General features: G+C 38.8%; 1 protein-coding gene across 1 annotated transcript in view; it reads right to left on the reverse strand.

Annotated features, from left to right (window-relative positions):
* The window catches only part of LOC150077497 (NADH-cytochrome b5 reductase 3-like), a 63,287-nt gene that overhangs the window by 29,305 nt on the left and 19,723 nt on the right, over positions 1–14,259 (reverse strand). The window contains exon 5 of the mRNA XM_090386822.1: positions 4,586–4,715. Coding sequence (XP_090242948.1) covers positions 4,586–4,715 — 130 coding nt within the window. The remainder of the gene's footprint in view (positions 1–4,585; positions 4,716–14,259) is intronic.

Below are 14,259 nucleotides of genomic sequence, written 5' to 3' on the forward strand. Positions count from 1 at the left end.
AGAAAAACAGCAAAGAGTTCTTTACTTATGTAAACTCTAGAAGGAAAGGGATGAATCAGATTGGACCACTTAACATAGATGGGTTGACTATTGATGATCATGCTCAGATAGCTGATAAACTGAATGAGTATTTTACATCTACATTCACACATGAGGAGTTATTCAATGAGGGGGAGTGCCAGAAGTTTATCAAACTCTAACATGGAGCTCAGTGATTTTGTAATAACTGAGAGCAAAGTTATTCTATAATAACTGAGAGCAACGTGGAGGAGAAATTGTTGAAGTTAAACATAAAAAAGACACCTGGGGTGGATGGGATCTATCCAGTTATATTAAAGGAGGCAGTACAGGAAGTAAGCAAACCCTCAGCCATAATTATGAGACTTCCTTGGACTCAGGTGAGGTCCCCATGGACTGGAGGTGTGCAAATATATCTTCTTCTTCTTCTTTGGTCCTTAGCTGGCAGCTGGGGGAGGCGGTTGGCCACGCAACCAGTATGCTGCTGTAGGTGCCGCAGGGCTTCGGACTTGCTCTGTGATGTTCTTCCATACCTTACGATCAATGGCGTCAGTCCTGGCCTGGTTAAGGTCGAGACGTCGGCTCTTCAAGTCATTTTCCACTTGCTTGGCCCACGTTTTCCTAGGCGCGGTCCGTTGGATGCTCCATTGGGTGGGTCGTTGTCTCCAAAGGAGTCTGGATGGTATTCTGTTTGTGCCCATTCTACATATGTGGCCAAACCATCTAAGCCTTCGCTTCTGGATTTGGTCGGCAATGGTTGGTTGCTGTTGGCATCTGGCGCGGATGGTATCATTAGTGATGCGGTCGCGAAGAGAGATGCCCAAGATCTGCCGCAGGCATCGCATTTGGAATACCTCAAGTTTGTTCAAATCTAACTTGAGACAAATCCATGTTTCCGATCCGTAAAGAAGAATGGGCAGAATCAAAGTCCGGAAGAGTCGGATTTTAGTCTTTGTGGAAATGTTGGTCCTCTTCCACAGACACCATTTTAGCGAGGCGAACGCAGTGGCCGCCTGTCCAATTCTGCTGTGGATTTCCATGATGGATGCAACTTTCTTCTCCTGGACCAGCGACCCAAGGTATTTAAAGTCCTGCACTTGCTCGATCTGGACGCCTTCGAGATAGATGGTGGCTTGCGACCCATCTGTTGTCAGGGCCTTTGTCTTACCAGCATTGATCTTCAAACCGTATGGCCGGGCAATGCAGGCAATGTCGTAGAGGATGTCCGTGGCTTCAGCGTCGTTACTGGCAAGGATAGCACTATCATCAGCAAACATCAGGTCAGTCACATAGTGATCCTTGTCATATTGTATGCCCTGTCTGTTTCTGAATGCTTGCCTCATAATGGCGTCGACCACGATGTTGAAAAGCAACAGGGAGGCTACATCCCCTTGGCGGACTCCAGTTTGGATGGTAAATTCCTCAGATAAATCGTTCTGGATGCGCACCTGGCTGGTTAAACCGTTGTATGCAGTTTGGAGGAGTGTGATGACTTTTCGAGGTATATGTTCAACCTCTAGTAGTTTCCATAAGGCAGGCCGGTGTACACAGTCGAAAGCAGACTTAAAGTCAATGAAAACAATGACGGTTCGCTGTCCACACTGGATCCTCTCCTCCATCAGCTGACGAATGGCAAAGATTTGATCACAGCATCCTCGCCCGGGTCTAAATCCTGCCTGTTCTTCTCGACTGGTTTGCTCGCAATGTTTTTGCAGTCTTGACTGGATGATCTTCATAAAGACCTTTCCGATGATGGAAAGGAGGCTGATGCCACGGTAGTTCTTGCAGTCCCGGTTATCACCTTTCTTGTGGATCGGTACGATAATTTGAGGTGCAAATATATCACCAATTCACAAAGGAGATTCAAAAGGTGACAAGTAACTATAGACCTGTTAGTTTAACTTGTGTTCCGGGGAAAATAATGATATCACTGGTTAAAGAAGCATTGCAGGATCATCTAGACAAGACTGCAGTAACAGTTAAGACACAGCATGGGTTTGCTAAAGGGAGGTCTTGTCTGATGAATTTGATTGGATACTATGACGTGGTCACAAAGGAACTGAATGCCAAAAATAATTTTGATATCATATACTTGGATTTCAGGAAAGCTTTTGATACTGTTGCACATGGAAGACTGCTGTACAAATTGGAGAGATATGGCATTAAGGGTAAGTTGCTACAATGGATAAAGGGATGGTTGAGTGGGAGACAACAGAGAGTGGTAATCAATAGACACTGCTCTTCGTGGACAAATGTTATTAGTGGAGTTCCCCAGTGTTCGGTGTTGGTCTCATTGTTGTTTTGTATATTTATCAAAGATATTGATGAAGTTATATCAGGTTTAATGTCTACGTTTGCAGATGATACAAAGATTGGCAGGGTTGTTAACAACAGTAAAGACAGTATGCTACTCCAACTGGATCTAGATAAGTTGGGCAAATTGGCTGAGAAATGGCAACTGAAATTTAACATTGACAAATGCAAAATACTGCATATGGGTAGCAATAACTGAAGATAAACATACCAACTGTCATGTCACTACACTCAGGGAAGTGGAAAGTGAAAAAGACCTGAGGGTAATTGTGCAGATTAATATGAAGTTTGCTGAGCAGTGCAGACAGGTTGCCAGGGCAGGTCACAGAGTCTTGTCAATGATATATAGGAATTTTGCTAGCAGGGACAGGGAGGTGATTATCCCATTATACAAGGCAATGGTCAGGTCACACCTAGAGTACTGTGTACAGGTCTAGAGACCTCATTTTAGGAAGGATGCAGAATTGCTAGCACAAAGAAGGGTAACAAGATTGGTGAGGGGAACAAAGGGGTGCTCTTACCAAGAAAGGCTTAAGTTCTGCAAATTGCAGCATCTGGAGAGTAGGCACCTGTGAGGTGATCTGATTGAGGTGTATAAGGCCTTGAATGGCTTAAGCAAGCTGAATGCCAATGGGATTCTTCCTCTTGCTCAGATTAAGAACCTGAGTGGGCACAGATTCAAATTGAGGAAAGACAGTTGTAGAATAGATGTGCAGAAATTTGCCTTTAGCCAATGGGTAGTTGATTGGTGGAACAAACTTCCATCTTTTGTTGCAGAAGTTGATAGCCTAAATAAATTTAAGGCTGAGCTGGACGGGCATTTTGGAACAAATGGAGGGGTGAAATGAAAGGTTTTTTTTTTTTTTGGCTGATGCTGCATAAGCTTACTTTCTTGCATTGCATGCCTCTACTAATGCTAATTCTTTGTTATCTTTTATAACAAAAGTAAAAAAAAAAAAGGTTCTTTTTCCCTTAGTTTTTTTTCCCATTTCAGCCGACTAAATTATTGTAATTTTATTTTGCATTATTAAGTTCGATCTGATGATACTTTTCTGTAAAAACAGTTTCATTTTTTTAGTAAAGGTATTTTATGTTTTTTACATTCTCAATCGAATCTTTCCCTCTTCTTTGTATCATTAGTAGAGTTTTCCATTCCACTTGGAATAAAATGGTTGTACCTACCAAATATTAAAAGTTGTTTAATACAGTCTTTACCTTCAACCTTTCGGTCTCACCTAACTCTTTACTGATAAGGTGACAAAAAGCACGAAAATGGCCATATGAAGAGTGGCAGCTGAGTTCATATGCTAGTGAATAGTAATCCTATCAATAGCCCTGGCTATCTAGCATTCCTAGTTTATAAGTGAGTCTCACACTTGGTATTTCAACATACTATTTGTTTATGCAAGTTTTGAGATAACAGCACTTATGTAAATTTTATGAGGTTGATTAAATAAGAACTGCAGTTTGCTTGTGAAGTATAGGAAACGGTGGATGGGAAACATTTGCTATTGTATAACAGCAACGATAAGAACCGATTGTGCACAGAATGCTCTTAAAAACCATAGTGGGAACTATAAAAAAAACAGACCAAGAGATCAGGTCATTTAGCTACACCATCTGCTTTTTCATTTCTCAGAATACTGGTGTCCTGGGATTGAGCAGAATGTTATTTGCTCGCTGTGTTCTTGAAAATGCTAAAGGTGAGACTGGATATCATTCAATTCCAGATGAAAAGAGGAGGGATTATTTTGAATAGCTGATACTGGAATGAGAGGAATGCAGTATAAGCTATTCAAAATAATCCCTCACTGCTATGGACAGAACGAGACTATTCCCTACTTGTACAATAATGTTACTTAGTTACTCTGGGGAAAAAAAAAAAGTTAAAAATAATCACTTGTAACTTGGCTTTCAACTTTGCAACTTTTACTACATTTTGTAATACAAAATTTGTGATAAAATTAGTCTGAATATTTTATGATCATCTCTAGTATATTTCTACAACTACTTACTACAATGAGTTAAAAAGCTAGATGGATTTTCTGTTATATAAGCAATTGAAATTTCAATGTGTCATAAATTACATAAAGGTATAGTTCCACTTTCTGCCATCAGGCTCTACACTAACACAAGCAAGAATGGGACAGTGACTCTTGAACCGTATTATACTTAACTTATCAGCTGTATAATAACTTAGTTTGAAAGCAGATATACAAACACACTCAACATATATTAGTTAAATTAAACCAACCTTTTCCATTATAAACTAGAAGTCCAGAAGGGCCTCTTATATCGATACAATCTCCAATTTTCATATTATCCAAATGCTGAGACATTTTACCTCCTTCAGGATATTTAGGGTGAACATTTTTAAAATACACCTAAAATATAAACAAAAGGTTTATGCAGACTCTGATAAACTTTACTACATTTGTTTGTCTAGAGCATGGGTGGCCAACCTTTTCTTACAGCGTGTCACATATACCGGAAATGCTTCACATTCCACCAGGGACAGATTCAGAAACTACGAGAATGAATAATCACACCCCTCCCTTACTAATCCATGCCACTGAATGGTTAGTGATAACATTATTACATTCAACTTTTGGTAACCAGGTAAAATAATTTTATGCTAACTGCATTAAGCACATTAATCTATGTGAAATAAATTTAACATAGATTAATGAATGAGTCTGTCCATAAAGAATTTGTTAATAAAGAACTCACTAGCTCTCCTTACCTGTGCTATATTAACACTAAAGATGGCAAATGTGAACTGTTGAAACTGGATCATAATTTATAGTAACAAAAGTAAAATTTAAACTGTATGTGTTTATTTTAATTTCTTATTTTTAAAATTAGTTGGATAAATTTTTACATTATTTTTTCCCAAATTGAGAGGCAGGCCACTTGTGAGATGCACATTACAAGCTGGCCACCTCTGGTCTAAAGATATGCAGATTCAACAAAAATACTGATCTATGTTATTAAGAGATACTTCATCACTAAGAAAAATTTTAATCTGGAATAATTCTATATTAATTTAGAAGTGCTCAATTTAATTATTGCTAATTCTATATTAATTAGCAATGCTTTTAAACAATTTAATGCATATAGTTAAAGAGTTTAATCCCTCAGAAAAGACAGCATTACTATGTTCAGATGAAATATTTATTCCAGAAGAACCAATTAACATAGATAACTGATAGCAAGATGTGCATTTATATATTTTTGGGCCCTACAAAAAGTATCAATATATGGATCTTACAAAAATACCTGTACATAGCCCTTTTACCCATAGTAATAATTTTATAAAAAATTTAAAAAAAAATTTAAATTTTTCTAAAATTATAAATATTTTATAAATTTTACCCATATATGGGTAAAATTTAAAAGGTGACAAATTAAACAGAAAAAAAGAATTAACAGCAGCAGAAGAATTAAAAGGAATAGAAATTCATAGGAATCAATGGAAATGAGGGACTTAAAAAAAAAAAAAAAAGACAAAATAAGCAGCACAATTAATTAGGCAGAGGATGAAGTACTGAGATTATATCCTATGTATTTCCTCAAATCAGATAATACTCTAGGTTCAGGTTCTTATATATCTACAGTACTCATGTACTTGCATAGGGAAAAAAAATAGAAAAACATGAGTTTGTGCAGTTGCATTAATTCTGGTTGTAATTGTAGTTACTATTAAATATAAGCACATTCATTACATGTCATGGTAACTATCCAACATTAAGCAGCTCATACACTATTATCGAAAAGCACATTCAATTGGCAAGAAATAACATTAAAAAACAACTTTAATTGAATCCTTAAGAAAATGGACATTTATTTTCTAATCAAATTTTATTACATTTAATATTGATACTATCTGAAGTAGTGCACCTGGAGTATATTGAAAAGAAAAGTTTAAAAAGTTTCCTGTTCTTTTTCTTTTCTAATACTGGAAGTCCTAAACTTATAAATGGGTTGTTTCCCAAATTCTCGTTCATAAGTTGACTTCTTCAAAAAGTGCATTTTCACATGGAAGAATGTTACAAATATTTCAGCCCAAAAAAGGACTTAACCCACAAACAACACAACACAACCCACTGGAAAATGTTAATAACCAGATCTCTAATATTTGACAAAAATATGATTAAATATATTTTTTGTCAAATATTTCTCCAACATGTACAAAAACACAGGGGCTCATTTGGTGAGTATGGGCTTGGCACACCCAGGGTCCTGGGCTGGATATCATCATCCTTCACTTTCCTCTTTCTTGGTGATTCCCTTCTACTTCTGACCCTCTCTCTCTCTCTCTCTCTCTCTCTCTCTCTCTCTCTCTCTCTCTCTCTCTCTCTCTCTCTCTCTCTCTCTCTCTCTCTCTATCTCTGGGAAATTCAGAAATTTTTTTTGGCTGGTGCAGCATAAAGCCTCAGGCTTCCTTGCACCATATGGCTAATAATAATAACATTAACTCCAACAGGAAGCTAAATGATGGAATTGTGGAAGTTACACATAAGAAAGACACATGGTATGGATGGGATCTATCCAATTGTATTAAGGGAGGCAGTGAAGGAGTGTAAGAAAACCTTTAGCCATTAATTATAAGAGAATCTTTATTCAGGGGAGGTCCCTGCAGACTGGAGATGTGCAATGTATCTCCAATCCACAGAGGGATGATCAAAGGGTAACCCAAGTAATTCTAGAACTGTTAGTTTAACTTCTGTTCTGGGGGGGGGGGGGAAATGGTACCTCTTTAGCCAGGTGGGCAGGAGCAGCAGTGCATAGCACACGCTTCTCGATTAGACCCAGGTTCAAGCCCGTGACCACCAAATACAGAGGATGCGGAAAGGTCAGGGAATGACCACCGCATATCCCCGGAGCAATATGGCCTTAGTTGCTAATGCTCCTAAAAACCAAATAACACCAAAAGAAGTAATGCAAGATCATTTAGGCAAGGCTGCAATTATACTTCAGACACAGCATGGGTTTGTTAAGGGGAAATATTGGTTGACCAATTTGATTGGATACTACAATGTTGTCACAAAGGAACTGGATTCAAAAAATAATTCTGATATCATATACTTGAATTTCAGAAAGCTTTTTGTACTGCTGCACATAAAAGACTACAAGACTACAATTGGAGCAGTGTGGCATCAAGAGCAAGTGAATGCTGCTATGAATAAAGAGATGGTTAAGTGGGAGAAGACAGAGTGGTAATCAATGGACATTACTTTTCATGAACTAATGCTATTAGTGGAGCACCCTAGGGTTTGGTGTTGGGCCCATTGTTGTTTTTATTTATTAATGATATTGATATCAGGCTTAATGTCCAAGTTTTCAGATGATGCAAAGTTTAGCAGGGTGAGTAAAGACAGTATGCTACTGTAAGAGGATCTAGAAAAGTTAGAATGATAGGCTGAGAAGTTTAACACTGATAAATGCACAGTACTACATATGGGTAGCAGTATCCCCAGGGTAACATACCAAATGTGTGTACTACACTCAGGATAGTGAAAATTAAAAAGATATGGGGTAATTGTGCAGCCAGATATGAATTTTCTTAGCAGTGCAGTTGTAAGAGTAGCTCATGGTGTCTTGTCAATGAAATGCAGTAACTTTTCTAGCAGGGGTAAGGAGGTGATTGTCCCATTGTACATCTTGAGTACTGCATACAGGTCTGGAGACTTCATTTTAGGAAGTATGCATTTATGCTGACGAGGCTACTAGAGACGGTCGTTTTCAAAGCCGCTAAGTGGATTTTTCTTATTTATTGATTTGAAATTATTGTTTTTCTAAAACTTTTGATTTAAATTTAGTAGTATAACATTATTTTGTGATTTTCTGATTAATTTGGTGTATTTATTCTTTACTCGGCCTTGTAATTGCATAAAAGTATCGGTAAAGGTTTCCACGTGTTTCAACTCCGCTAACCGTTCGTAATTTTCCCGCCTTTGTGATACGATATACCGTACTAGATAGCGTTAGTTGAACTTCGTTAGCAGTTAAATTGTACGTTTAAATAAATACATATAACGACTTAGATTACAAACGTAATATAATTAATTTTATTTAACATAATTAATTATACATATAACCACTTAGGTTACGTAACATAAATAATTAGTAAAAACAAATAATTAATACATAACTTGATACGAAAGTTATATAAAGGGATTTCGCAGATAACACTCGTTACTGAAACGTAAATATTTCGTAGATAACACTCGTTACTGAAACGTAAATATTCCGTAGATAACACTCGTTACTGAAACATAAATATAGCGTTATAACTGTGTTTGGATACAAGTTTAGGATTTAATTTTGTACAGAAATTGAAATTTTATTGAAAGTAAATCTAAATCATGACTCAAACCAGAGCAGCAAAGCAAAGGGCTCAAGCTAATGGGAATGCTGTGGACCAGGGGAGAACTGAGGGGGGCAGTTGTCCTCTGAATCACAGCCTTGTAAGATGCACTATTTGCTTGATGTTTGCGGAGCAGTCAAGTATGGGACATGATACTGCCATGGGGGATGTCTTTGTGTGTGTGCGATGCAAGGAGTGTAAGGAGATAAGGCGACAACTCAGCGTTGTTATGGGCCTATATGAGAGCTTGAAGGATAGGGTGGATGCCCTCGAAGGATTACAAGTGAGGGGCCCATCAAGCTCTCAGCTGCCCACACCAATGCCAGAGCTTGCACTTGGTCATCGCGGAACACAGCGGCAACCCCCAAGGCAGAATGCGCTGGTCCCACAGGAACTAGTAGTTGTTGGTGACTCTATTGTCAGGGAAACGGGAAACATGCTTTGTAAAAAGGATAGGTGGAATAGGACCAGGGTATGTCTGCCAGGGGCAAAAGTTGATGACGTTGTAGAGCGGATATCATCTTTTAAGGGCACAAAAGGTGATATAGTTGTACACGTTGGCACTAATGACATTAAGAGTAGGAGACCGGCGGAATTACTTGACAAGTACAGGTCACTGATGAAAAAAAGCCGTGAATTAGGGTTGAAATTGAAAGTGTCTGCAATTCTGCCCAGACACGATAGGAGGGAGTATATGATGAGAGCCCTGTCAATCAATTCGGCCCTGGAAAGATTGTGCAGGGCTCAAGGGGTAGAATTTTTTTCAGCCTGGTCTGTACTTGTTAACAGGAGAGACTGCTTCTACAGGGATGGGATACACTTAAATAGAAAGGGTGCAAGAATGTTTGCTGATGCTATCGAGGCAATGTTAGGTGGGTCGGAAAACTGCTAGATTGGGGGGATACAAGGACTAATAGATTAACAGTAGCCACTGGCAGAGGTGAAAGTGATTCTTGCACTGCTTCTATTGGAATGAGCCGCAGCCTGGAAAATAAGATGCAGGATATTTCAGAGACTGCTGGGAATCATTGGGGTACAAGTAAACACATGGGTTGTGTTAGGGTAGCTAAGAAAAAGAACAGGTGCATGTATACTTGTGTGTACACCAATGCTAGGAGTTTAGTAAATAAATTTGATGAATTTGAGGTATTGCTCAAAACATCAAAGGCAGATATTGTGGGGATTTCAGAGACGTGGTGTCACACAGATATAAGAAATGCAGAACTGGAATTTGGGGAGTACAATGTCTACAGAAAGGATAGACAGGATAGGAAGGGAGGAGGGGTTATGCTATTAGTTAAAAAACACATAAAATCCAAGGAAGTGAAGCCAGTCGACATCGCTGGACAGTGCAGTGTCGAGTCAGTTTGGTGTGACATAAGCATTGGGAGATCAAAATTGAGAGTAGGAGTGTGCTATAGGCCTAATGACTCTGATGAGTATAATAAGAAACTGTTCGGAGAAATAGAGTGGGCCAGTAAATCAGAGAGTCTTATAATGGGGGATTTTAATTTCCCAGATATTGACTGGAATTTGGGGGCTGGTCACTCACACAGTAGCAAGGCTTTTGTGGATTTATTGGATGATTGTTTTCTACATCAGCATGTTCGGGAGGCAACTAGAGGGAGTAATACTCTTGATTTGATTATCAGTAGTGATTCTTCATGCATTAAGAATCTGCAGATAAATGAACCACTTGGTGGCAGTGATCACAGTGTGCTGAAGTGGGAGTTACTCAAAGAGGTAACTACCATTAGGGGTAAAGGGAAGGGGTATTGCTTTCGTAAAGGCGACTACAATGGACTGAGACAGTATTTAAATTCTATACAGTGGGATCAACTGATGATATTGCCAACAGCAAATTCAAAATGGGAAGCATTCAAAGAACTTATTGTGGAAGCTACTAGGCTTTACATACCAACTAAGAAATATTGTTCAAGGTTTAGGCCTAAATGGTTGTCAGATGAACTAATGAGACATGTGGCAGAGAAGAAAAATGCATGGGATACATATAAATTAATGGGTGACATGGAAGCCTATGATAGATACAAGTTGATCTGTAACCAAGTTACAAAGGAGGTTAGGCAGGCGAAGGCAGATTACGAGAGATCCTTGGCAAGGGATGCGAAGAAAAACAGCAAAGAGTTCTTTACTTATGTAAACTCTAGAAGGAAGGGGATGAATCAGATTGGTCCACTTGAGATCGATGGGTCAACTGTTGATGACCCTGCTCGGGTAGCTAACAAACTAAATGAATATTTTGCATCGACATTCACACATGAGGAGTTATTCAGCGAGGGGAATGCCAGAGGTGTATTCAACTCTAGCAGTAAGCTAGAGAATCTTGTAATAACTGAGAGCAAAGTGGAGGAGAAAATGTTGAAGATAAACACAAGAAAGGCACCTGGGGTGGATGGGATCTATCCAGTTATATTAAAGGAGGCAGCAAAGGAGGTAAGCAAACCCTTAGCCATAATTATGAGAGCTTCCTTGGACTCAGGGGAGGTACCCATTGACTGGAGATGTGCAAATGTGACCCCAATTCACAAAGGGGGATCAAAGGCTGACACAAGTAATTATAGACCTGTGAGTTTAACTTCTGTTCCCGGAAAATTAATGGAGGCACTGGTGAAAGAAGCACTGCAGGATCATCTAGACAAGACTTCAGTTATAGCTAGGACACAGCATGGTTTTGTTAAGGGGAAGTCTTGCCTGACCAATTTGATTGGATACTATGATGCAGTCACAAAAGAACTGGATGCAGGGAATAACTTTGATATTATATACTTGGATCTTAGAAAGGCTTTTGATACTGTTGCACATGGAAGACTGCTGCACAAATTGGAGCAGTGTGGCATTGGAGGCAAGTTGCTGCTATGGATAAAGGGGTGGTTGAGGGGGAGAAGACAGAGAGTGGTAATCAATGGACACTGCTCATCGTGGACTAATGTTATTAGTGGAGTCCCTCAGGGTTCAGTATTGGGGCCTTTATTGTTTTCTGTATTTATAAATGATATTGATGATGGTATATCAGGCTTAATGTCCAAGTTTGCAGACGATACGAAGGTTGGCAGGGTTGTCAAGGACACTACTGACACTATGCTGCTGCAACAGGATTTGGAAAGGTTGAGCAGATGGGCTTCGAGGTGGCAAATGAAGTTTAACATTGACAAATGTAAAGTACTACATATGGGAAACAGCAACCCCAGAGCAACATATCAACTCTGTGGTACTACACTGACAGTGGTAGAGAATGAAAGGGACCTGGGGGTGGTGGTGCAGGCAGATATGAAGTTCTCTGAGCAGTGCAGACGAGCTGCAAGAGTAGCTCATGGTGTATTGTCAATGATATATAGGAATTTTTCTAGCAGGGATAAGGAGGTGATTATTCCCTTGTATAAGGCAATGGTCAGGCCACACCTAGAGTACTGTATACAGGCCTGGAGGCCTCATTTCAGGAAGGATGTAGAGCTGCTGGAACGAGTACAGAGAAGGGCAACTAGATTGGTGAATGGGACAAAGGGGTTCTCTTACGAAGAAAGGCTTAAGTTTTGCAAATTACAGTGTCTGGAAACTAGGTACCAGCGGGGTGATCTGATAGAGGTGTACAAAGCCTTGAATGGTTTGAGCATGCTCAATGCTGATGGGATTCTTCCTCTAGCTCAGAAAAATCACCTGAGAGGGCATAAATTCAAATTGAGGAAAGACAGATGTAGGATAGATGTGCGGAAATTTGCCTTTAGCCAGCGGGTGGTTGGTGGGTGGAACAGACTTCCATCCCTTGTCGTGGAAGTTGATAGCCTAAATAAGTTTAAGGCTCAGCTGGACAGGTATTTTGAACGAACAGAGGGGTGAAGTGGAAGTGGGTTTTTTTTTTTTTTTTTTTGGCTGATGCTGCATAAGCTTGCTTTCTTGCATCAAATGCCTCTACTAATGCTAATGCTAATGCTAAAGTATGTGGAGCTGCTGGAACAAGTACAAAGAAAAGCAACAAGATTGGTATGTGGAACAAAGTTCAGCATGGGAAATAGAAAACTGTATAATTTATTACTCATTTATTACAATTATTGTGCTCTTAAAGAGTAGCTTGCAAGATCTCCAACAATTTCTGAATAAATCAGATCAAAATAACTAAAAATTGGAACAAGTTAGTAGATCTGTGTATCCAGGAAATCTTTAATTGATGATTAGACTCAAGAAATAAAAAAAACCAAATAAGAAAAGCAGAAAGTACAAGAAGCCAGTTCAGTTCCCACAGCCATTCCTAGAAAGTTCCACGAATGGTGCTTTCTAGCATTGTTAAGTTACTGCCATTGTGACCAATGACAAATTTGCTAACTGATATTACACTGTGTTTCTTTATTGTTATAGTGGCTTAAGTTGTTTATTGTATCAGAAAATATTAAATTAAATCAAATTGATTTCTGCTTTAAAAACATGAACATGTCTGAAAAATTTATGGAACAACGAATGAATCTGAAATCTCTGGTTAAATTGAGGGAAACACCACCAAAAGTTAAGAATTGTTACAAGAAGTTTACAGGAAGTCAGGGCGAAGGTAAAGAAAGCCAACACAAGAACGAGGAGAAACGTTGGATAACTTACGTGGAAAATTAGTTTCCCGACACCGGACTCTAGCTGTTTGTTGTTGTTATTTGGTTTTTAGGAGCATTAGCAACTAAGGCCATATTGCTCCGGGGATATGCGGTGGTCATTCCCTGACCTTTCCGCATCTTCCTTATTTGGTGGTCACGGGCTCGAACCCCGGTCTAATCAAAAAGCGTGTGCTACGCACTGCCACTCCTGCCCACCTGGCTACGGAGGCGCCCCAGACTCTAGCGCTGCTTGCTCGGTAAACAGGTGGTAGGTGTTATCGGTCTGGAGCCGAAATCAAGAAAGATATAGTGATTGACAGGTAGGCATGGCAAACTATGAAATGATTGGTGGTGGGCACAACAGACAACAAGCTACTGTGTAGTCATAAGTTGGCATTATAATGTGCATTTATGAGTAAAGAATGGTGCATAATAGTTTTGTGATGAACGGTAAACAGGTAACAGCAGTGATGAATCTTTTAAAGATGGAAGAAATTTGAAAGGAAAATAAAATGTTGGTTGAATTTTTGATGAAAACTAAATTAATAAGAGTTTCGTTCCGTTCATTTTTATGTTCTTCATTATGATTTTTTCTCATTATTAAAAGCAGATTTTTGGAATTCATGAGTGTTTTTACTATATTGTTGATTTAGGTTTGGTTACGAAGAAAGGAAAAGGTTTCTTTATTTTTCGTTATACTTCGTAACCTGACCTTAAATGGTAGATTATGAAATAATAGGAAAAGAAAGAAAGGAAGATTCTTTATATATATATATATATATATATAGTGAATAGCTATTGAGGTGTTGATTGACATTCTGATATGTGTGTATCAGCAAGAGTTTCTTTAAAAATAAAAGTATGGCAATAAAAAATTAATATTTTGTTAATAAACTATTTATGCGCTAGTCCACCCATGATTCTAAAGATTGATTACGCACCTCCATTTTGAGAGGGTTTCAA

This window comes from Mastigoproctus giganteus, chromosome 12, assembly GCF_048544385.1.
Source record: "Mastigoproctus giganteus isolate SK-2022 chromosome 12, ASM4854438v1, whole genome shotgun sequence".
In the NCBI taxonomy this organism is placed as follows: domain Eukaryota; kingdom Metazoa; phylum Arthropoda; class Arachnida; order Uropygi; family Thelyphonidae; genus Mastigoproctus; species Mastigoproctus giganteus.